Genomic DNA, 25,330 nt, shown 5'->3' with positions numbered 1-25,330 from the left:
AGATATCGATATAATATTTAGTTATTCATTCCATTCAATTTATATAGCCACCCATCTCATATTCATGACTCTCGACAGCTTACAATTAAAGCATAAACATCTCAGATGAATACTTGAAACAGTTTCAATCACTCTAAATCAGGGGTGTCAACTCGCTTCTCATGGGCTAGATGCGTCATGTGCTGGCCACGTTAAGCATAGGGGAAAAGGTGCTGTGACAATGCGAGTTTGATACCCCTGCTCTAGATGAACAAATTCAGTTAAGGAATCTGGAACCAAACATAGTACCCAAATAGTCTCCTTGGATAAGTTGGGAGGCTATATAAATTTGATTAATAAAATAAATTAACAAATAACTCCTTTTATCTCTACTGAACAGATGGATATCACATTTGCATGTCATGTTGGGAACTTATGTGCTCCAGAGAGTTAAAATTGGTTTAGTTCCATCTCAAAATTAGCCAGAGACCCCAACATAAAATGAAACTTCAGCAGAAAAGTTTGCTCCCAGCTTGAGCAAAGTATTTATGAACAAATGAAAAGGAATAAACTTTAATTAAATCATCCTGATTTCAGTTTAATCAACCTTCCCTGCTGGGTGCTCCATTTATTTTCTCTCTGCAAGTGTTGCTAGTGGGAAGATGGCAAGGAGCACCAGCACCAGCGATCACATCCATTCCTTTTGGCTTCCCCATTGACTTTTGGGAAGCTACCAGGGAACACTGAAAATGAGGATCACATGACCACGGTGCCCTACCCCTAACACTGAACAGTAGCAGGGCAATAGTGCTGAAATGGTGGCAGCTTCCTTACATTCCATTCTCACAAGAGTCATAGGTCCCAACATCCTTTGAGTTACCTTGGTTCAATAATTGTTGCTTTACAACTTTCAATTTTGTCCAATTGAATATTACAATCAAACAGACACAAGAGTTTTAGTGATATAGAAATTACCCATTCCTCAAACTGCAACTGAAAACATTGGCCCAGTAATGATGGCATGATGGGAAAGCATGTAAAGAAAAATGGGATTCCTCTATAATAAATTGGTAACAAAAGCTCAGTATACTCTAACAATGCTTTTTAATTTTGCAACGTTAAGATGTCTGGATATCAACTACCAGAATACTGGAATTCTGGGAATCCACATATTTTAAAGTTGTCACGGTTGAAAAACTTTGCTCTAAGAATATAGAACTTATTGCATGCCTAGTTTCCTTCAACAACTGGAATGTGGTGGTATCTCAGTGTTCTAGAATCAAAACATAAAGCTTAATTTTCTTTTATCCTTCCTTCAATTTCAAACAAAAGGAAGCCCAAATTCTGTTTTTTCCCTTCTTTTTAATACACAAATATAGAAAATGGTTAAGCTGTATTGCTAAACAATCCTATAATTATTATAATTGTACATTAACATTCAAATATATAGGGCAATTTCATAGGAGTTGTTAGAGAATTAACACTATTTTGTATCAACAAACTTGTTTCTTCCAATTTATTTGCTATAGCCTTGAATGAAAGTAAATGCTTCTTTAAATTGTAAGGACAAATGTACTCTTTTTATGTTAATAATTCAGCTGTAAACATTTTGAAAATTACAAGTACAACATTTATTCATTTTTTAAAAAAAAATAGAAAAAGTACTGTGTTGTTTTAACGGCTTTTCAAATATATGGATTAAAGTATATATTATTCTGTTCATTCTATAAACCCACTTCCCTATTTTATGGGTCAAATATTTTTATGAATGAAAATAAAAATCTTTATCAGGCTGTTCACTCAAGAAGGAAGGAGTATTTATAATGTAAATCATTATCACATTTCAAATTCTTTTAGGTTTTTTTTTCAATAAAGCCTTCTATCTGAATAGGCAATTTCATAAAAGGAATAATTTTACTTTCTAGAATAAGCCAAGCAAATAGTGTCAGAGCCACAGCACAAAAAAAGGATAGGAGCTGGCATAGTAGAGCAGAAATAGTGAAGCAGCATTCCTGGATCTTCCATTCAGAATAATGTTCCACTCTGCCTTCCTAACATTCTTAATGTGGTTTAAACGGTGTGTTTTCTTTGAATAGGCAGGGCCTTTAGGATAGGATGTCTTAAAAGCTGAATCATGCACAGAGAAAGTCAATTACCTCCAATTACACCTACTCCAACGCTACTTCTCCTTGTGTTCATTGGAGCTACATGAAACCATTCATCAGTATTCATATTATAAGCTTCTACTGAAGATAAACCTGTAATTAAGCATAAAGAAACCTAATCAAAATGAAGTATTACTAAATCTAGGGGTGGGGTTTCTTTTTGTTTTTGCAGTAAGTACCTTTAATAAACATATAAAAGCATACTTTTTTGCTACCCTTACAGATAACTGGTTAAAATACACTTCATAAATAAAAGTTCCTTTGGGCAGATTTTTCCTTCTGCCTTCTTTTAGGATCACTTTTTCGATTTCCCAAATTAAGCCTGCAGAATTCCCCCAATGATCTTGTATCCAGATCTTTAACCCAGATCCAATCTGGCTTGGCCTGAAGCCCAAACTAATCAGCTGGTAATGCTGCCACCTGCTGAAATAGCACATATAAGTGTGTGTGTGTGTGTGTGTATGTGTGTGTGTGTATGTGTGTGTGTGTGTGCACGCACGCCTGCCTACTTGCCTGTCTGTCCCTCCCCCAAGATAGATTTAGCTCCAGTACGACTCTTCAGATGAAATGACACAAATGAGAAACAAGATATACTCAAATCTAGAAAATAAATTTTCAAAAACTTTCTATTCTACTACTAATGATATACATTTAACATTTCAGTATGTTTGATAATGTTCTGTTTGGAATTTAAGAAAAGAGATGCCAAAATGTGTTTCAAAGAGGGAGGGGTGTAAAAAAGATGGTGAGAATGATTGCAACAAAAACACTCCACAATCTAGATGCCCTATACAAAGAAGGGCTGTATGGTGATGTCACTATATAAAATGATATACCTGTACTCCCATCAAAACCTCCTACAGCATATAGAAGCCCGTTCAATACAGCAGCGCCCAAAGTGCTTCTTCTTTCTTGCATACAAGCAATGCTTCTCCACTGGTCTTTTACTGGATCATAAGAATCCACAGTACGAACCCTCAAGGAGCCATTGAAGCCACCAACAGCGAAGACAAGGCCATTCATGTATACAACTCCTGGGGGGGAAAGGGGTTGTTCTAGTAGAAGGGTCTTTTCATTAATATCATGAATTCCAGACCATGTTTTAAAAAGAGGAAATAGCTCTTCTTCTATTTTACTGTACCCTTTTTTAAAAACCATACTCTTTCATCTTCACCTTATCTTGCCTACCCTGTTTTCCTGAAAAGAAGACCTCCCTGGATAATAAGCCCAATCAGGCTTTTGAGCGCATGCGCTAAAATAAGCCCTCCCCTGAAAATAAGCCCTCCCAGAAAATAGTGCAACACAGCAGCAGCCATGAGGTGACCATGCTCGCCATCTCCTGCACCTCAAAAATAACAAGACCTCCCCGAAAATAAGGCCACGTGCTTATTTGGGGGGGTCAAAAGAAAATAAGACCCTTTTCTTATTTTGGGGGGATCACGGTACTATATTTTACTCTATTTTATCTCATTTTGCTGTATCATATCTCATTTTATTGCATTTTACAGTGGCTGATGCTCCTGTTTGACATGGTCAATTGACTACTCAATAAAATACATTATATTATATCATAGAATAAAAAGGAAATAGCCGGCACAAATTTAAGCTTGCATGCAGGAAGCATCAATTTAAAGTGTTGGGGTACCTGCCCTGCATCTTCTGGAAGGCAGGTCAGCAACCTGGTACCATCTCTGTTCTTTAAAATCATAACACTCCACACTGCGGATAGCCTTTGGTGCTTGCCCTCCTACCACCACCATCACCTTAAACAGAAGCAACATCATAAACTTAAGAGACACATTAAATGGGGGGCGGGGTGTTGGGGGGCAAACTGAACAGTCTTTGACAATGAACAAAAAAATCCTATCCACAGTACTATTCCATTTCTCAGAATGGCATTACTCAGGATGGGTTAAAAAATTCAAGATATGAATACGGTGTAGCCTTTTTTGACTTGTCCCTGGGAAAAAAGACATGCTGCACCCAAACAATTCCCACTAATGAAAAAAATGAGAGGGTATCTTCCTTTGCCTACATAGGCTAATTTGGCTTAGTTGTTTCTTTATGAATCGTAACTCTATTTAATGCCACACAATAGTTTTCAAATTTTCTTAAATAAAAGGTAAAGTCCTAGGTGAACAAGAATGTAGTCACAACTGAACAAGTATGCAGCTGAATACTGACAAGATTCTCTAGCTGCTTTATTAATTTTACTAGATAGATTTAGGTATGCTTTAATTGAACAGGAAAGTAAGACTTTTTGACATAATGGCTCTTCCAACTCGATAACTTTCTACTTTATTTCAATTATTCCAATTATATACATATTTTAAAATAAAAAAAAGCCCATGACTTAAATCACATACATTTTTTTTTCATACAACGCAAGGCAATTCGAAAAGGAAGCACATATAAGTGACATGTTTACCTTTGGAAGACAGGAAGGTGTTCTTAACCTTGTTCGTGTGGACTTCATCAAAGCTCTTTGTTCAAGTGGTAACAAATGGTACTTCATTGCTTCAATCAGGTAATCTTTGCATGCACTGCTATTTTTAACAAGTATCTCTTCTTCAACTCTCTGTGAATTAGCCATATTGATGCAATCTTAGCAAAAAAGAACACACTGACTAATTGGCATGAATGTAGTTTTGATGTACTTATTAATTTTGAATGGGTTCAGTGAAAACTTTAAAATAATTGTTTTTTGCTCTTGCTTGTAATCTTTTGTGGATTGAGTGATTGTAATGCTTCCCTTTTTTCCGCTTGAGGTGAAGGGATCTTTTTTCCCCCTATTTACTTTAACTTTTTTGGCTTAAACTAAAACTCTTTTTACTTTAATAAATTTCTTCTTCTACTTGTTGCAATATTATATTGGAGATACTTAAGGAAAGAGGTTTTAAAAGAATCGAATCTGCCACTTGGAACACAAGTCTGAAGCTTTTTTTCCTTTGCTGTTGTAACAATGTTTTCTTTATTCACTCTTATCTGACTATACTGACTGTGCAACAAAAGGGTTTGGAACATCTCTTTAAAACCTGATAAAGACCCAAGATCACAAATAGTGGTGTGTGGAAAATATTTTGACAAGAATTGGAAAAGGAAAGAACATTTTTAGAACGCTTCTTCTTTGAAAACCATAAAAGAAAATTTGTCTAAAATAAAAATAGACATATTCTTCAAAATCTATGACAGGCTAAAGTGGCAGATAGTACCAAATTCTTCTTCTTGCTCTTTCTCTATATTTTTCCTTACTCTAAAAAATGGAGCAATACTCAGATGAAGAAAACTTGTTAATTCAAAACATTTTGGCTGGACTTCAAAACATCTCAGAAGGACTTGAGAGATTTGACAAGAAATGGGACAGACTATGGGATATTACAAAAAAAGATGATGGGGTTATAGCCCCATAAATTAAAGAAGTGAATGAAAATACAAAAAACAAAGATAAGAACTCAGATGAACTTATAAATGGAGTAAACGTGAGTGAAAGTGGAAAGAAGGGAAGCTGGAAAAGTGACTTTGATAATTTGGTGTTCCACCCCAAACTCCAAGATGTAGGAGAAAAAGAAAGAGCAAAAAAGATGGAGTTAATAAGACAATCTATTCAGAAACAAACCTGACAATCAAAGTTAAGCTTACATTAATAACAACTCAAGGGCAACAAAACCACATGAGAGATTGTTTAAGCTTCAATGTGTGGAGATAAGTCTTAAACCCTGGAAAGGTTCTGGATATAGAATTGACACAACAACTGGCGAGAGATGAAAGACCATTTTGTTACTGGAAAGATACTGGTTAATAATGCCAATTGATAGAAAAAAGCTAGTTAATTTTTGATGATTATTAAGTAGAGATTTTAGTACCTTATAGACTGTTTTAAATTACTACTGAATGTTTATCCATTAACATAAATTTACTATGATATTAATAGAGAAATAATAACCCTAGTTAGGATAAATAAGCAGGCCACAGAAATGCTAATATACATTCTGGGTGATTGTCAAGTAGAAATATTAATATTTCTTAGATTGTCTTAGTGTCTAATGTTTATTTTCTTAGCACGTAATTAACTAATTCGGGATTGAGGGAAAAGTCCTATAAATCTTATTAATAAATCATTGTTTAAAGATGGTTATAAAGTTATAATATTGTGTGGGCCTGGAGAGGAGAGATAATCAGTAAATAACCTTTAGTTAACTACAATAATAACAATGAAATGTTAATGGACAATATTTAACGATACATATGTGTGTGTTACTGGGGGGGGGGGGATGCTTAGATATCTTACTTAACCGAATTAATTTTAGAACATGTCATAAAGGAGCAATGGTATTGGAGATCTATTGAAATTGCAAATGAACGCCAGTAGGTGGTGGTGTCTTCCAATATAAATGATTCTACATAAAAACATGTTTAAAGAATGGTAACCAAATGAAAATTATGGTACAGGGATAGTAAAATATATAACTTTTCTTTCTTGACTTAAATGTACAACATGATTTGAATGAAGTATATGTAAGGACTGTGGAAGAAACGCACGGAATATATTTGTAACCAATCGATACACTTTCAACAAGATGTAATGAAAGATGATTTTTTTCCTTATTTTTTTAAACTAAAACAATAAAAAAAAATTCTCAAAAAAAATTATATGCAATACTCCCATATTCCCTCACAACAACCCTATGAGGTAGATTGGGTCAAGGGAGTTGACTGCAGATGGAGTAGAAACTGAATCTCTCTGGTGTCAGTCAAATACGGGACAATTCAATAAATACACAAGATAAATTTTTGATAGAACTGTGGCCAATAAAAATAAAATGAAGAAAATCAATCGAGAAATACAACAGTATTATCTAGTACAGTGTTTCTCAACCTTGGCGACTTTAAGTCCTATGGACTTCAATTCCCAGAAGCTGGGGGATTCTGGGAGTTGAAGTCCACAGGACTTAAAGTCGCCAAGGTTGAGAAACACTGATCTAGTATCAATAGTAAAAGTAACCAAATGAAATGATTAATAGAACAATTGAATTGTTGTGCGGTGAGTTGGCTATGGTGAGTTGGTTGCAGCAAATTGGCCTAGACCAGGGCTGTCAAACTCCCGATATCCACGGGCTGGATGCGTCACGTGCTGGCCACGTCCATGCCAAGGGGGGAAAAAGTCCCGATACATCACATGACACCGCCATGATGACTGAGTATGACACCCCTGGCTTGGACCCTTTGCTATGTTTCTTCCGTTACACAAGCTTTTATCTTGCAGTATAACAAGGGGGAAAAAGACCATGAATGAAATGTTTCCGGTTAATTACCTGGAGCAAATATTCCTTTGACAGCAAAGGTAATCGAACATGTTCCATCAGACGTGCCATGAGTTCCTGCCTCACATCTTTGTCATAGTTAACCCAAGTAACCACTGCTTCGAAAACCTTATGTGAAATAAAGACACATTATGAGTTCTGCATATGGTTTTCTTGACACCATAGAGATATGACAGAACTTAGAGATATAGAACTCTAAGATTTTGCTCATTTTATAATTCAAATTGAAAGAGAGGAAGAACATTTCCAACAACAGCCAGCTGGAACTGCCTTGTCTAATTCTCTGTTGTCTCCACCCATTCATCTCTTAGAAGTGAAGACATATTGGTTATATAAAGTTTTAACTTATCTAGACCAGATTAATGTGTTTTTTTAAATGTAACAATAACTAGCTAGTTTCGGCATTACAAAGAACACATCTAATTTCCCTTCCCCCTATGTGTTCTGACCTAGGCTTCCTGAGACAGTAAAAATCACATGGTTAGTCCCCAAAACCTCTTTTTATTTCAACGGTTGTGAATTATGTTCATTCACAGCTCATAATGAGTCACAAATAGTTTGTAAAAAGTCTGACAGACATCTGCCACAGTCTTTCGGTATAAGGCTGATAAGCACACACCTTTATCTCCCTTGAAATGCTGCCAAAGACCTAACTGCCAATTAGCTTTGCATGGCTACATGGAGCATAGAGTCAAAACAGAGCTCCAGAATTTAAACCAACCAGAACGAACGAAGTTGCTTCCTGCAAAGGCTCACGTGCCTTTGCTCCTCCTTTGTCTTATGGGAGGGGCCAATCATCTCCAAGCCTTACTCCCAAGTTGCCCCTTTTGTCTTAACCCTTCTTGCCCTCTGGCACCTCTGTGCATGTGCACACTGGGAACAGGGGGAGCCTGTTCCTCTGCCTCACTGATGTCCAACTCTGGAGGCTCCAGAGGTAGCATATAACTCCCAGACAGCCCTGGCCCCCTCTCTGTCTCTGACACAGAGCCCTCATCCGAGCCTTCCCCAGACTCCAAGCCTGGCTCATGTTCCTCCCCAACCTCCTCACTGTCCGACTGCTGCCAGCTCCTCAGGCCGCCAGGGGACCACAACACTATGAACTCTTTTTCTGAATTAGCTGGAACTAGGATTTCCTATCAGTATTTATACTTTTAAGATCTTTTACATGTTTAGAAGTATTTGTATCATATACAGTTTGACTCAGATTATATTTTCACAATTGGTTTTCCTTGAGGAGATAAATATTAGAACCTTCTACCAGTTTATTAATAGTTGGAGTTAACGTAGGAGACCCTGTTCTTCTTCTAAGCAAGAAAAGGGTCTCCTACATTATCACCAACTATATAATAATGTAGGTAAAAGAGTTTTCTTTGAGTTTCATAAATTTTTGCTTTGTTAGTCACAATTGGAGAAAAAAATCTGAACGGACTAAAGTGAAAGTGAAAACACATTCAAAGATCTTTCTCCTATATCCTCCTATCAAGGTATATATTGTAAATGGATAAATATTTCAACAATGTTGTTCTAATCTAGTTCCCTGATTTTAAAGGTGGGCAAAAACTTTTGCATTACAAATATTTCAAAGCCAAATTTAGACACTTCTGACCTTACTGTGACCGTTCTTATATTGGAATATTTTTGGCAAAAAAAGACACAGCATCTGAGTATCAAATCAAAAAAGAACAGAACACTCCATTTCAAACTCTAATTTTAAACATTAGAATCTAAAACAGATTGCACAACTCTACTTTATTACATATCATAACATCTAAATAAGGAAGACATTACCTTACCTTTTCTTCTGATGCTACTGTTAATTTGTCACTGGATATTAAGCTGCACACCTGTTCTACACCAAGACTGAGAAATTCCTCACCTAGTACAACCTCAGTAAAGTTCTGTTCTATTTCAAGAAAAAAAATGTAAACATATGGATTGCAGCAACAGAAGCAGCATGAAGGAAACATTTTATCCTTGTAGAGATTCAGGAAACACAAAATAGTTTTCTTTCTAGTTATAATAGCTAGAATATACCGCTCATGTCTATGAAAAGAATAATGTCATTTAAAATGTGGAAATCTTATTTATAAAGCCAATTGGACTTTGTATATAACGACCAACATAATTTCTAAAATAAGGCCACTACATTTGAAAAATAAGACTGACAAGCAGATCTTCCTTTTGAAAGATGTAATACATAATAGGATTCAAAGATTGAAATCATGGCAGGGGCTGGATAAATCCTATTTTATATATAGTGCGTCCCAAAGTCTTATTACAGAACTATATTAAGACTTAGAACACCCTATCATTTTTGTTTCAGTACATTTGAGCATGTTACAAAGTGTGCATGATGTTATATACACCAAGAGCATATACAAACAAATATAAGCAAACATGATAGATGAATTCTACTATTACTAATAGTAAGTGAAATTAACAATTTAACCAGAGGTGGGTTCCTACCAGTTCGCACCTATTCGGTAGAACCGGTTCGTCAAATCTACCGAACCGGTTAGAAGAGGTTCCACCAGTGGACCCGGAACGCAGGCCACACCTACAGAAGAGGTTCCAAAAATTTTTGAAACCCACCACTGGTCCTTGGATATGATTATTCTACACTATCATGCTCATATTTATAAAACTCAGTGCCTCTGTGAAAGGTAAGGATGACTACTGCATTTGTGGTGCAATCAGAACATTGCGTGCGTTGAAGTTGTTTTAACGCAAACCAAAGATGCCTTTTAAAAAACAAGTTTACATCATATTCTTATACATGCCAGTGCTGTGTGTGAGGTAATTTAGGGTGGTTCTGACAAGTGTCGTCGGCATCTTCATATCCGGTCACATGGGCGGCAAGCCACTCCCATCCAGTTACATGGGCAGCAAGCCACACCCACAGAGTAGGTTCGAACAATTTTTGAAACCCACCACTGAATTTAACCATGGATAATGTAGGGCTATACTTGATATGTTTGTTTTTGTAAGCCACCCATAATCATCTGCATATAGTAGATAGCTATAAAATCATCTAAAGTTATAAAATAAATGAATAAGGCTACATTATTTGAGAGGCAGTTTGGTTTAGTAGTTAAGGCACCTGGCTAGAATTTCAAATTGTTTTCTGGGGAGAAGGAGGAGCCACGTCACGATGTCACAGCGTGCGGTCTCGATACTCCAAGACCGCCGTTGACACTTTCGCCACTGGACGGTCCATTGAGACCTAAACCGTCCCGTAGAGATGGTGATCAGGAAGACGAAGCCTTGCTGGTCTCAGGGACATCGCAAAGTCCCTGATCACCCCAAAGGAAGCGCTTCAAGCCAGCGGTAAACAGGCATCCCCCAGGCTGATGAAATCGGGACGCTCCGGAAGGAAGGAAGTGAAAAGAGAAAGTGAGTCCATCTGGTGAGGTATTTTTTCTATTTTGCGAAAGACTGCCCAAAGAAATTTTTTTTAAAGCCAAATTAGATCTCTAAGCAAAAGAATTGAGCGGCGAAATTAATCCTAATTGGCTTGCTATGGAAAGCTTTTTTTTTCTTTGTAACTATTCTTTGTGGATTGAAGTGCTCGCAACATTTCTCATTTTTCCTCTTAAAGTGAACGGATTGATTTTTTCTTCTTCTTTTTGTTGCTTTATTTTTTGACTTCTGGATTAGAACCTTCCTTCTTATTTTAACAATTCTTCCATTTACTTGTTATTAAATTTCACTAAAAGAAATCTAAAGAACTTTGTTTCCTATAAGCCAGAGATAAATATTAGAAAGTGAAAAGTAGCACACTGCCACTCGGAAGTCAGAGGCTGGGGTTTTTGAAACAACGTATCTCTTTTCTTTCGTTCTTTGACTTCACTGATTTTGTAGCTGAATGATTTGCAACTTGTTTACAGAAACTGATAAAGAGCCAAGGGCATGAATTGTTTTCTCAGGTGCCTTTGAGAACTATTTTGGCAGGGAAAGAAAGGGGGGGGGGAACAGAACCCTTCTCCTTTGAAGAGCATAAAAGAACTTGTCTTCAAGTCAATTTAAAATAAAAAATAAAAGAGGCCTGGAAGGCTAGAGTGGCAGGCTATTAGTTTTTCTTTCTTTCTTTCTCTTTCTTTCTTTCTTTCTTTCTTTCTTTCTTTCTTTCTTTCTTTCTTTCTTTCTTTCTTTCTTTCTCTCTCTCTCTCTCTCTCTCTCTCTCTCTCTCTCTCTCTTTCTTTCTTTCTTTCTTCTGTTTTGGAAACATGGATCAATATTCAGATGAGGAAACCTTAAAATTCCAAAATATCTTGGCTGGAATTCAAAATCTATTGGAAGGATATGGGAGAATTGAGAAGTTGGAAAGACTAGTCTTCCTCACAGCAAAAGATGATGGGGTTGGGGCCCCAAAAATTAAAGGGGAGAATGAAGATGTAGAAGATAAAGATAAGACAATAGATGAATTTATTAATGGAGCAAATGTGGGTGAAAGTGGATAGAAGGGAATATAGAAAAGGGAATTCAATGAATTGGAGCTCTACCCCAGATTCAAGGACACAGAAGAAAAAAAAAGTAATGATGATGGACTTAAGAAGAGAAATTTTTTCAGAAGCAAGATTGATAACCAAAGAAAAGCTAATTTTAGTAGCAGCTGGTGGGCAATGAGATTACCTGAGAGATCCTTCAAGCAACAAAGTGCGGAGAGGTCTATAAAAACCTTATAAAGGAGATAAAAAGAAGACTGACACCACAATTGGCAAGAGAGATAAGACTGTTTTGTTATTGGAAAGATACAGGTTGACAATGAAAGTTGATAATAAAAAAATAGTTGATTTTGGTGATTAATAAGTAGGAATTTAGTAACTATTAGATTGTTTTAGATTTTACCAAATGTTTATTTGCTACCAATTAATTAACTATAATAACAATAATGAAACGATAATGGATACAGCTTAATGATATATACATGTACTGGCAATCTAGTAAAAGAAATTTGGATATAAAATGCAAATTGTGATTTGGGAAAAAGACATAAATTTTATTAACAAATTTTTATTTAGACCTTGTTATAAAGGTGTATGATTTTTTTTTGGGGGGGAGGGTCTGACGAGAGGAGATGGAACATAAATGGTAAATGATTTTTAGCCAATTATAATAACAACAAGGAAATGTCAATGGACAGTGTTTAACAATATATACATGCTATAGTATTGGCAAAAGTAACTTGGATATAAATTCTAAACAGTGAGTTGGGGGGAAAAGAGGAGGGAGAAAGGTTTAGAAACTTTATTAATCGACTTTTACTTAAAAGATGTCATAAAGGTGTAATGTTATTGGAGGATTTTTTGAAATAGCTAATGAATGCCATTATGAGGTTGTGTCTTTAAGTATGAATGATTTAAGGTAAAAGCATGTTCAAATAATTGTAGTGAAATGAGAATTGCGGTACATTAATAGTAAGATATACAAAGATTTTTGATTCAAAGTGTATAATCTAATATGAACTATAAGTAATGACTGTGGAAGAAATGCATGAAAGTTATCTGTAACCAATCAACATGCTTTCTACAAGATGTAATGAAGGATGGTTCTTTTTTTGTGTTTTTGTTCAATTAAAATAAAATAAAAACTTTTCAAAAAAAAGAAAAAAAGAAATTGCTTTCCGGAAGGTAAACTCCACAGACGCAAGCATACATGTATTGTTAATACAAGTGGAATAATTCTCAACAGAATTGCAGAAGAGCATTTCTCAGAAATGGTAGGTGGCCAGATAAAAAATTAGTTGCTTTTGCTGTATTATCACTATTATAGCTAAAGTATTCTGGGAAACTGAATTGCTGTCTATTGAATTGGCACATTAACAATAATTCTTTTCTTTATTCTGGCAAATTGAATCCTACTATTGTATTACTACATTAATCTTTTGAGAAAGGGAAAAAGTGCCAGTTTTCAAAGATTTAATACTGCTTTGTTTAAATATATATTTTAATCTTAAAATTTAGTTTTTGAAATTTATTCAACCTCTTGGCTGCTTTGCTAATGTCAAATCATAAAACAATTTTTGTTTGTTATCGGTACAACTTTAATTTCTCTGTTGTAATTTACATTCTTTTTAATGTGAGCAATATGGCTTCTCCAAAGTTAAAAATACCACAATCCTCATTTTTAGAATTGAACTTCCACTTACCTACGAATGTGTTGGCCTTGTTCAGAAGCTCAATGCAGGCATGCACATCAGCAAATGCTCGAATACCCAAACAGTTGACAGGATGAAGCTGAGTTTCCAAAAAATCACAGCAACTTTTTTTTACATCCTGAAGCTGCAACAAGCTGGCTGCTGGGAGTAGTACCTACAATAACCAAAATTAAAGGAGTCAGTATCATCAAGAAAAGTAAAAAAGGAATTTCTAAGTCTAAGACTGTCTGTAAGGGGTTAAGTAATTATATAACTAATAGGTAAATTCAATCTTAATTCTGTTTTGAACTTTTACTATTATGGATACTGATGAAGAATTGCCAGAACAGGACAGCAGTGACACGGCTATTTAAATTGTACACTGTGTTTCGACAAATGAATCAGAATAGATCAGGATATACATGCTTTGCTTCTCTATAATTTCTTCATTTTAGTGAGTAGGGACTCAGTCTAGGACAGGGATGTCAAATTGACGGCCCATGGGCGGGATGCATCACACCATGCCCACCCCAGCACCATGAAGGGGGAAAATATCATGAAACGTCATGTGAAGCAATGTAACACAGCAAGTTCGACACCCGTGGTCTAGGAGGTTTCTTCCATACTATATTTAAAACTTGTCAAAGGAGGTTAGGATTTGGAAGTCACATTTCCAGAAAAATATTTTTTTATTTTTTGTTCTCTTACATAGCATTTTAAGTATACATTCACATAATTGTTATTCTTCTTTACATTTATCACTCTTATACATTTGTTATTTCATTTAATAGGTTATAATATACAGTTTGGGTTGCCATCCCTTCCTCCTGTTGTAACACCACCTTATCTTCCCTTTCTTTTCTCCCTCCCTCCCTCCCTTCTCTACTTTCTTCCTTCTTCCTCTCTTTCCCCTTCCTTCTTCCCTTACCTTTCTCCTACTCCTCCTCTTCCTCTTCCTCCCCTCTGTCCTTCTCTTTCTCTCCCTTCCATCCTCCTCTCCTTACCTCTTCCTTCTTTCCCCCATTTTCTTTTCATTTTCTCCTCCTTTCTCTCTTTTTTATTATTGTAGGTGTTCAGACCTCAGTTTATGTTTCCTTGAGATGCTATTTTCGTAAACCCAAATGTAATTTGATATCATTTCTTATTCCCTTACCTTCCCTAATCTATCCTAACTATATTCTCCCCACTTTTATATCTCGCTTTTGGATGTATACTTATATATTTAATATTTTCTTTTCTGTTTTCCCCTTCTTCCCCCCCTTTTCCATTTAACAGTGCCTCGTCTGGGTTCTATATCTTCTCCCTATTTTCTTTTCTAGTTTCCTTTCTCTAGCCAATCATAAAATCTTCCCATGTCTTGAAGTACTCAGATTCCTCTTTATCCTTTATTTTCATTGTCAACCTATTCATCACTGCACAATTAATATCTTTTTATTATCTCTTCATCTGTTGGTAGCTTATTTGATTTCCAATTTTGGGCAAATAGAACTCTTGCTGCTGTAATTACATGTATAATCAAATAAGTATTCTCTTTCTTGGATTTCTCTGGGATAATATCTAATAAGAATATCTCTGGTCTAAATTCTATTTCTTGTTGTAACATTTTCTTTAAACATACTCTTATCTTAGTGGAATATTCCCTTGCTTCTGCACATGTCCACCACATATAATAAGAGCCTATTGCTTGTTGACACTTCCAACATTTCGCTGATTTGTCTTTAAACATCTTTGCTAATTTTCCCAGTGACATGTGCCATCTATAAAATATTTTGTATACGTTTTCTTTATAAGCTGTTGACAGTCACAATTTCATGCTTATTTTGCTTTGTGAATAGCTATTGTAATAGTAAAAAAAAAGCAACCAGCTATCAAATTTAGCAGTTTTCCCCTTAAAACAAGCAGCTATCAAATGTATTTTTTTTTTCATTTTATGGCATGATATCCAGTAATGTCACTGACAGTGTCTTTATTACTATATTTGGATCCAATGATATAACTTACTTATCTAGGGGACAGAACAACTACAGATATTCCAGCAGATTTATAAAAGATTAACATGCCATAGCATCACATATAATTTGCTTGCATTTGCTTAAGACTTCATTTTTTCCTTGTATTAAACTCTTTATGGCTTTCTACTGACAGAAGTATTTCTAAACCATATTTGAAAATTTGAATGTAACAAAATTTTCTCATTTTAACATAAACACAACTGAGACAACTTGAACTAGTTACTAAATCAGGATTCTAATTCATTCTTTCCTACATGACTAGATTAAAAAGAAATCAGATTTCCGTATGTTCATTGAACTGATACAAAGATACCGAGATGCTTCAAGAAAAAATACATGTGATTATACTTGTGAATGTCTTTCAAGAACATATGAGTCAGCATAAACTGCTGTAATGGTGGATGAGTGGGTGGCAGTAAAGAAAGCTAAAAATACGAATTGACATCTGTACCACAAAGCAGAAGGCTAATACATTACATTTCACACCAAAAGGCTATTAACATTGTTTTCAGATGTAAATGGTTTTAGAAACAATTTGTTGCACCCTGAGGTTCATTAGAAGATGAAATTTAAATTAACAACTAAACTTAACAGTTGACATTCAAATACAGTGTATAGACCAGTGGTGGGTTTCAAAAATTGTTGGAACCTACTCTGTGGGTGCGGCCTCCTTTGTGGGAGTGGCTTGCCACCCATGTGACCGGATGGGAGTGGCTTGCCACCCATGTGACTGGATATGAAATTATGAATTAGTACTTAGGTCGGTCCAAGTAGCTATTCAGAAACTTTGGCATTGAAGCATGTAAGTCTTAAAACTGTCAAGTTACAAGATCCTTGCCAGTGGTGGGTTTCAAAAATTTTTGGAACCTCTTCTGTAGGTGTGGCCTGCTTTCCGGGTCCACTGGTGGAACCTCTTCTAACCGGTTCAGTAGATTTGACGAACCGGTTCTACCGAATAGGTGTGAACTGGCAGGAACCCACCTCTGGTATAGACATACCGGTAATAAGTAGATTTATTTGAAATAGCAGTAGACTTATATACCGCTTCATAGGGCTTTCAGCCCTCTCTAAGCGGTTTACAGAAAGTCAGCATATTGCCCCCAACAATCTGGGTCCTCATTTTACCCACCTCGGAAGGATGGAAGGCTGAGTCAACCCTGAGCCGGTGAGATTTGAACCGCTGAACTGCTGATCTAGCAGTAGCCTGCAGTGCTGCATTTAACCACTGCGCCACCTTGGCTCTTGCAAATGCTCATTGTTCAGCAGCACTGAACCATTAAACGTCCAAGTGCCCATAGTAGCACTATCTAAAACACTTACAGAGCACTATTTATTAATGAACCAAACTCCACTTGTAGTTTGAAAAGTTTAAGGTGTCAACTTAAACAGACATTGTCAACAAGCACCTTTTCCATAAGGTAGGTTTAAGGAAGGGTTATGAGAATGTGAGACTGTGGCATGGATTGGAGGGAATGCATGAGAGGTGCAGCATGCGTCAGGGACCTTTCACAAGAGTGTGTTTGTGTGAGGCAAAGTGTGGGTGGGGTATGGAGTAGGAGGTTATAAATGGGTGTGGTGCAAGTTGGGGATGGTATGAAAGTGGCCAGTATAGCATGAGTGAAGAGAGGCTGAAAAGGAGCGTCTGGATGAGGACTGATACCACCCCGTGACCTGGACTTTTCTCAGGAGCCAGTAGGGAAGGTTGAAAATGGCAATCACATGATTGTGGGGTCCTACAACAGGTCATAAGTGTGGACCAGTTGCCAAACGCCCAGATCACAATCACATGACCATGGGAATGGGAATGCTGGAACTCTGAGGTCTGGTTGTAATCACCATTTGTTCAGCACCTTGAACATTCATTGAATGAATGGCCGTAAGTCAAGAACTACCTGTAGTTCTTTCTCTTCCTGCAAGATCAATTCCAGTTGATATTGGCTAAACAAGGAATGCCTACCTTTGTAAGGTGCATTACGGCTTGACGCTTTCTCTACACTTTTTAAGATCTACAGGAAATTACTTAATGAGATAATCCACCATTTTGGGGTTCAATATATTAGGACTCCAGTCCAGCTAAGTGAGGCTGTCAAAGCTCTGCCCCAGAGCTTGGAGGCTGCATGGGCAGAATTGACTCTGACTGAATCCAACCAAGGCTAAGTGGTTCTGGATATTAAGGGCACCTGGGACTTGAAATATTCCATCTTTAGCATGTGATGGGATTGTACTTCCCTATTTCAGGATACTGCACAAAGTTGCAGAATGTGGAAATTTTCTTGGACTTAATACTTCTGCTCAATGAATAGCAATCATTACTCAGTACACTAATCCACGTAGAACCCACGGATGGGAACAAGACTGCAAGTACAAAATATTACACTACTCAGTAGAGTTAGAAATCCCCCTGTGATGCAGTAAGCAGCAGGTCATTTATTTCTGGATTCACTCTTAATCTTCCTAAAACTCACTAGCAAAACTATGAAAAAGGAAAGCACAAGGAATGCGAAAGCTTCAACTCTACATTTACACATAAAGAGTTTTCACTTTGACTACAGGTAGTCCTCAACTTATGACTACAATTGAGCCCAAAATTTCTGTTGTTAAGTGAAAAATTTGTTAAGTGAGTTTCGTCCCATTTTATAACTTTTCTTGTCACATTGGTTAAGTGAACCACTGTAGTTGTTAAATTAGTAACACAGTTGTTAAAGGAATCTGGTTCCCCCATTGATTTTGCTTGGGAGGTGGTCGCAAAAGGGGATCCCATGACTCTGGGACACTGCAACAGTCATGTGAGTCAGTTGTCAAGCATCCAAATGTAAATCGTGTGACCAGGGGGATGCTAGAACAGTCATAAGTGTGAAAAATGGTTGTCACATTTTTCAGTGCTGTTGTAACTTCAGTCACTAAACAAAATCTTGTTAGTCAAGTACCTGTATGTAGCTAACATCTATCTCTTAAATAGAGCAGCATGTCAAGTTAAACTTCCCTAGACTGCCAGGATTCCAGGTTCTAGAACGCCTTTGGAATTCTGATAATTGCTATCTCTACACATCTAGGGATTACCATGGCTCAGACAACTGTTGTATATAATATTGATACTCTTGAGAGATCAGAAAAAGGTTGAAACAGCATAGATTAAACAATTTAAATGGCAATTTAAGGATTTTTGTAGTAAGCGACCGGCAACATCTTTCAGTAAAAGCTTCTGTTATGACTACACTCTATTTTTTTTAGTAGCTTAATAGCCTTACCAAAGCTAGGCAAAGGATTCAAAATATGTTAGCACACCTCCTTATCCCCGAGGTGATAAAACATCACATCCCTTTGAAGACTTTTATATCTGCTGCAAATGCAAATGCTGAGACATATGGTTTACAGGTAGTAATTGGTTAATGATAGCAGTTGGCACTGGAATTGCTATAGGCAAGTGATGTGGTCAGAAAGTGCAATGTCATGAGACTGTGCTATTTAGCAATGCCTATTCTGACAGATGCCCAGTGGTGGGTTCCGACTGGAACAGCCGTACCGGGCCATACTGGTAGTAGCCAGGAGCAGCTGTCAGCGTACCGGTACAGTGGCTCGTTTGGCCCACCTGTCCACCAGCGTTCTATACCTGTTTTTAAAGCAACTGGCCAATTGCACATGAGCGCACAGTGTGCGGTGCCTGCACGAGCTCCGATAAGAAGCTGCGTGTCGCAGGGGTGGTGGAGTGTGCATCCATGTGCAGCGCACGTGCACAAACAGGACGTGCGCCCCCATGAGCAGCGTACTGGTAGCGACGTGGAGAGGAACCCACCACTGCAGATGCCATCATTAAATGAGGACTTCATGTGACTGAGGTTTCCCATGTTCTGCCAGCTTCTTTGACTTTGCTTGTCGGAAAGCTTCCTGGGAAGGTCACAAATTGCAACCACACAACTTCATGGATGCCGCAATGACTGGAACTCAAAGGACCAGGACTTGTTCAGTGGCATCAAAAATCTGAATGGTTCCTGAATGAATGGTTGTTAAGTGAGGATCACCTGTGACAAGATTTCAGTCATATTTCTTTCTTGTAGGGTAGTGGAACTAAAGAAGAAATCACATTTCATAGCAATTTTTAATAGGGTCTCATAGCACAGTAGAGTTGCAGTGTGATTTTAACAACCATTTTTGTTTCAAATGCATTTTGTTGATATAATCATGCAACAATTAATCATGGTGAACATAAAGGAACCATAGTTCACTGATCATTTAGCATGTGTTTCTTGCAAGGTTTGATCTCTGACACTTTGAATTAACCAGGCAAAAGGAGGATGTTGTGGAATATCAGCTGCTGGCAAAGTTCCTTCTGCAACCTGTTTTACTCTGGTCAAAGTGAATAAAGAAATTTATACATCGCCACATACCTTCCCTTATTAGCTTCATCTTGAATTTCCAAGACCGGTAGTTCTGGTTTGTCAAATTCACAAACGAAAACTTCGTTTCAGCTGTGTTACTGGCCATTAGCTTTTATTCTGTTGCAGTCTTCTTTCTGTTGCTTTATTTTGCACTTATTTTCTGTAGCTGGATATGACTGGCTTGCTCTGTGCTGAACTTTATATTTCTCCTCTAATCTGGTCTTATAGTGGAATTATACTGAGTAAATATCTGGTTTATCTGGGCTGAAGCTGGCTTAATCTGGGTCCATAACTTATTAGAAATTCTGTTTTATTATATAGAAATGGTAGCTGTGGATTATTATACAGTCATACCAATTGGCAACAGAAGATGGTTATATAGCCATACAGATCAAATAAAGTGTACAGTGTACAGTCACCATGGGTTTTGATGCTTAATGGTTTCAACTGTCACAGGAAACATAAAGAAACTATAGATTATAACTATAGATACAAACTAAACACTGCCGTCTACTGGCTGAATAATTCTGAACTTGTTGCAATACAAAATACATTCTAACATGTATTCCAACCAGGGGTGGGTTCCTGCCAATTCTAACCTCTTCTATAGAAGAGGTTCCACAAATCTACTGTGCCATTTAGAACTGGTTTCAGCTCCCTCCCCCTGCCTGTCCACACCACACTTGCCCCACCCACCTTTCAGTAATTGGCTGGCTCACCAATCGCCCCGCCTGCCTCTTAGAATCCTATCTAAACCTTAAAGTCTTAAAGCTGTCAAGTTTGAACATCCCTGGCGTTTTTTTTCTAAAGGGTTAGAGGTGCGAGGGTCTTGTAACTTGACAGCTTTAAGACTTGGACACTTCAATGCCAGAGTTCCTGAGCCAACATTTTGGTTGCTAAGCAAGAGCGTTGTTAAGTGAGTTTCACCACATTTTACAAGTTGGCCACGCCCACCCAGTCACATAACTGCCAAGCCACTCCCACCCGGCCACATGGCTGGCAAGCCACTCCCACCCGGTCACATGGCTGGCAAGCAACTCCCACAAAGCAGGCCACACCTACAGAAAAGGTTCTAAAAATTTTTTGAAACCCACCACTGATTCCAACATTCTATAATCCCCCAGGACTTGAAATGGACATCTAACATTGGAAACATCATTTTCAAAAGCACAACAAAGAATATTCTTCTTGCGTCAACTCAGAAAGCTCAGACTGCCCAAGAAGGTGCTGATACAGTACTGCAGAGGAATTATTGAATATGTTATTTGCACTTCTATAACTGTCTGGTTTGGTACAGCAACAAAACAAGACAGGTACAGATAGATATAATTAGGACTGCAAAAAATAAAAAAAAACAATTGCAACCATCCTGATTTCCATTGAGGATCTGTATACTACATGAGTCAGAAAGAGAGCTAAGGAAATATCTATGGACCCCTCACATCCTGGACATAAACGGTTTCAGTTCTCCCTTCAGGATGCCACTATAGGGCATTACATACTAGACAGAAAGACAGTTCCCCTCACCCCATGCCATCACTCTGCTAAATATCTAATTTCCACAGCACTAAGCACATTTACCCATGTGGTAGGGCTGTTTTACTATTATCCTTCTCATCTTTCTTTCTCCTATTGATATCTTATATAACTTTGTTGTTTGTATCTACACTAAGAGTTTATGCACAAGAAAAAGGTGTCCAATCATATTTGGCCAATAAAGAATATTTAGTTTAGGAGGCAATGTCAAACCTCAGTAAACTCTTACATTAGGAACCATCTACATGGGTTGCATTCCAAATAACATCTACTTGCCTCAACTAATGTAAAATAAAAAATTCCAAAAATAATTAAAACCTTGCAGTAACTGAACTTGAGCGACAACTGTTCTTCAAAGATACTCAAGCCAATTATCAACAGCACTCGACATATCTAATTGCTGACAACCAGAAACACATTAGACAAAATACATGCAGTGTGATCAAAGTTCTAAAAAACAAAATGAATTGTCAAGAGTGAACCTTTGGCAGGCTACATGCTTCTTTGTTTCAACTTTTTGTTAGCATAACCTCTATGATTCTGCTGAAGAACTTGAGAGCCTAAAACCTTTTCAAGGACATCGTAACGTGTGTGGAACAGAAGCAGATAGTTCCCATAATAAAGGGAACTTGTTTATATGGACTGTGTGAAGTTGGGGGTTTGGCTAGGGAAATTATTGTTTAATTCTATAAACCAGTATTTGTAACCTCAGAGTTAGTTTTGCTTCGACACTACCACGCAGTGTATCCAATAAACAATAAGATTTTCGTAACTGGAATGAACCTGGAATTTTATTTAGATTCTTGAGCTGGATGTTGACATTAATATTGTTCTAAAAAATTTCTTACTTTAGATTTTGTTTTGGCATCTGTTGTCATGAAAGCATATGGCAAAAAATTAAGCCAAAATTGCTATGTTGTTTGTCAAACCCAACTCCCATTAGAATAGTAATACAAAGTTGATATAAGATTTTCTCCTTTATATTTTACCACAATATGCATTGTGCTTTTGATTTTTAAGTTGGTGGTAACTGTGAAATTATCATTTTGCAATGTATTATTTGTTCTATACTAAAATTAGTGTTTTATTTGATTAGCAACTTTTTCCTGCAAGGGTTCTGGTTGCGAAGATCTTGATTTCATTTTAAACTCTTGCTAAATAATATAGTATTTTAAAATTTACTTGAGTTCTACCACTCATACATTTTTCTCTGTAACTATAATTTCCCTTGAATGAACATATTTTTATGAGCATCTTAAAGATCCAGCTATTAATTTCCTTTCCTGAATATATATAACTTGACAGTTCTCACAGAGGCTGTGGAAGACAGCATCCTCTACTGTGTTGATTTTAACAGACTATACACCGAGTAATATTTGGAATATGCACCTTATATGCCTTTACTTTGATTCTATGGGAAGAAAGGACTTGGATGAGGTTCCATCATTATATTGGGTGTGGTTTTCAAAAGTTGTTAACAGGTAATTTTAATGTGATAAAAATGAGACATTTTAAAATATGCAATTTCAGAGTACTCAAAAAATAAATTTCAAATGGAACTAAATTACATTTTATTTTTACCTGTTACCACTCACCAGTTTTTCAACTGTAGGACATAGCTGTCAAAGGTGAATTATGGCTTTGGTCTAGAAAAATTATGCAGCCTGGTCATAGATTTTATTACCTTGTTTTAGTTACTGACAACTCCTAAACATATTAACTATTACTTAAAATATGATTTCCCCCCCCAATTGATTGCTTAACCAACATGATTGTGTCCATTCCATTCTTTAAATTAAATCTGCCTAGCAATTTAAATGTTTTCTATGGCAAAAGAGAAATTGTGCTGAGGACTCATGATTAAGGACATACTTTTCTACAGTCAATTAAATTTAGAACCTTTTGGGCGCAATGATAAAAAATAAATAATAGGCACAGTAATATATTTTTTTCTGGTTTCACAAAGGATGCATAAGTGTGCACATAAATGTACCGTTTATTTATTTACTACAATATAAAATGTGTCCACTTTTGCACAAGGAAATTCTGTTATTGTAGATATAGGTATAGTCTTAAATGAAAATAGATTAATATATATTCTTCAAACAATGGATTTGTTTAACAAGAGCCAAGGTGGCACAGTGGTTAAATGCAGCACTGCAGGCTACTGCTAGATCAGCAGGTCAGCGGTTCAAATCTCACCGGCTCAGGGTTGACTCAGCCTTCCATCCTTCCGAGGTGGGTAAAATGAGGACCCAGATTGTTGGGGGCAATATGCTGACTCTCTGTAAACCGCTTAGAGAGGCCTAAAAGGCCTATGAAGCGGTATATAAGTCTACTGCTATTGCTATTGCTATTTTCCAGGGTTTCTAACCCTAATCTTTTCTGTTACGTTTGCTTGATACAATTAAGTGTATTTTGTCAAGGACTGTAAAACTCAGCAGGTCTTTTTAAAATGCAAGTACACGCAAGATGCTTATTGATTATTTTATGCTACAATAGGACAAGAAGACAACAGAAATATTGTTAAAAAGTGCACATTTTTCAGTCATATGCTAAGAAATAAATATTACCTTCGCCAGAACCACAAAGAACAGGTTTGTCCCGCCCTAGGTGTTTTATGATCAATAAATATAATCATCTCACTTACCTGTACATTTTCTTCTGTAACTGTAATTTCCCCTGTGTAAATATATTCAATGATCATCTTGAGGGTCCAACCATCAACTTCTTTGATTCGAACTTTCTTTGCTTGACTTTCACTCATTTCACCTGCAAAACAAATTTAATTCAAACATTGGCAAGTAGAATAAACATGCTACAAAGAGATATTATAATGGAGGGGAAAAATGTAATTCCACAGTAATAAAACAGGATATGGCAATATAATACCACCTATGGGTATCAAAGTATCAGCCACGAGGTACTGAATGCTTTTCAGAATTTTTGACATCTTCCATAATTTCTAATTTTGTACAACCATAATTCAAAAGTACCAGGGACCAAAAAGGAAACTCTTTCTTTTCTTGAGGAAGAGAAATAAGCTGATTCTCCAGCATTATCCTACAAGGATAAACAATCTCAAAATTGAAATACTAAATAAATCTGGAATTAAAAAGCAGTAATCAAACTTAATTTACAACTTTTTCAAATTACATAAATATTTTGAATGGGTATGTTTCACTATTGTTCATAACTTGATTACTTGGAAGCTTAAGCACTGAGTTGGACATACATATTTATTTTATATTATGATATGTATGTATGTATGTATTTATCAATCAATAAATCATATGGCATATCATACATGGACTAGCATGGTTGCCATGTGTTTTGAAAGCCAGGAAAATCTAGAGTAGTCTGGCTCCCAGCAACTGCTAGTTGTGATATATGATATATGATTCCATACAGTATATGAAAAAAACAGATTTTAATAAATAGTAGAATGTATACCAATTTGGTCAATTCATTTTATATGTAAAGTGATTTTTTTTTAAAAAGATCAAAATAAGTTGCAAGCATTAATTGAGAGCATTAATAGCATCAGCATTTTGATTTATTGTAATATAAAATAATTTCATCTCTTTGCAAATGTAAAAAGACACATTTTCAATTCGTGAAGATTGGAATAGGACTACCTGTACTGCCAGAATGAATGTTTAGAAAAGAGAATTTAAAGCAAATCTCAGCTCTGAGGAGCATTTCTGATTTATATCCAAAATCTATTGGTTAACAATGGAAAATGCCTGTAATATCTAATGCGTTAAAAAAACAGCTTGAACTTCAAGCAATAATAAGGGAAACA

General features: G+C 36.5%; 1 protein-coding gene across 2 annotated transcripts in view; it reads right to left on the bottom strand.

Annotated features, from left to right (window-relative positions):
• Nucleotides 1-25,330, bottom strand: part of KLHL2 (kelch like family member 2) — a 48,918-nt gene that overhangs the window by 5,788 nt on the left and 17,800 nt on the right. For both annotated transcript variants that reach the window (XM_032223857.1, XM_032223856.1), the window contains exons 4-11: nucleotides 24,176-24,297; nucleotides 13,614-13,776; nucleotides 9,259-9,368; nucleotides 7,457-7,573; nucleotides 4,573-4,722; nucleotides 3,790-3,907; nucleotides 2,981-3,178; nucleotides 2,136-2,237 (exon numbers count right to left, since the gene is read on the bottom strand). In XM_032223857.1, the coding sequence (XP_032079748.1) occupies nucleotides 2,136-2,237; nucleotides 2,981-3,178; nucleotides 3,790-3,907; nucleotides 4,573-4,722; nucleotides 7,457-7,573; nucleotides 9,259-9,368; nucleotides 13,614-13,776; nucleotides 24,176-24,297 (1,080 nt within the window). The remainder of the gene's footprint in view (nucleotides 1-2,135; nucleotides 2,238-2,980; nucleotides 3,179-3,789; nucleotides 3,908-4,572; nucleotides 4,723-7,456; nucleotides 7,574-9,258; nucleotides 9,369-13,613; nucleotides 13,777-24,175; nucleotides 24,298-25,330) is intronic.

Source organism: Thamnophis elegans, chromosome 9, assembly GCF_009769535.1.
Source record: "Thamnophis elegans isolate rThaEle1 chromosome 9, rThaEle1.pri, whole genome shotgun sequence".
Taxonomy (NCBI): domain Eukaryota; kingdom Metazoa; phylum Chordata; class Lepidosauria; order Squamata; family Colubridae; genus Thamnophis; species Thamnophis elegans.
This window is presented reverse-complemented; position numbering and strand designations above follow the sequence as displayed.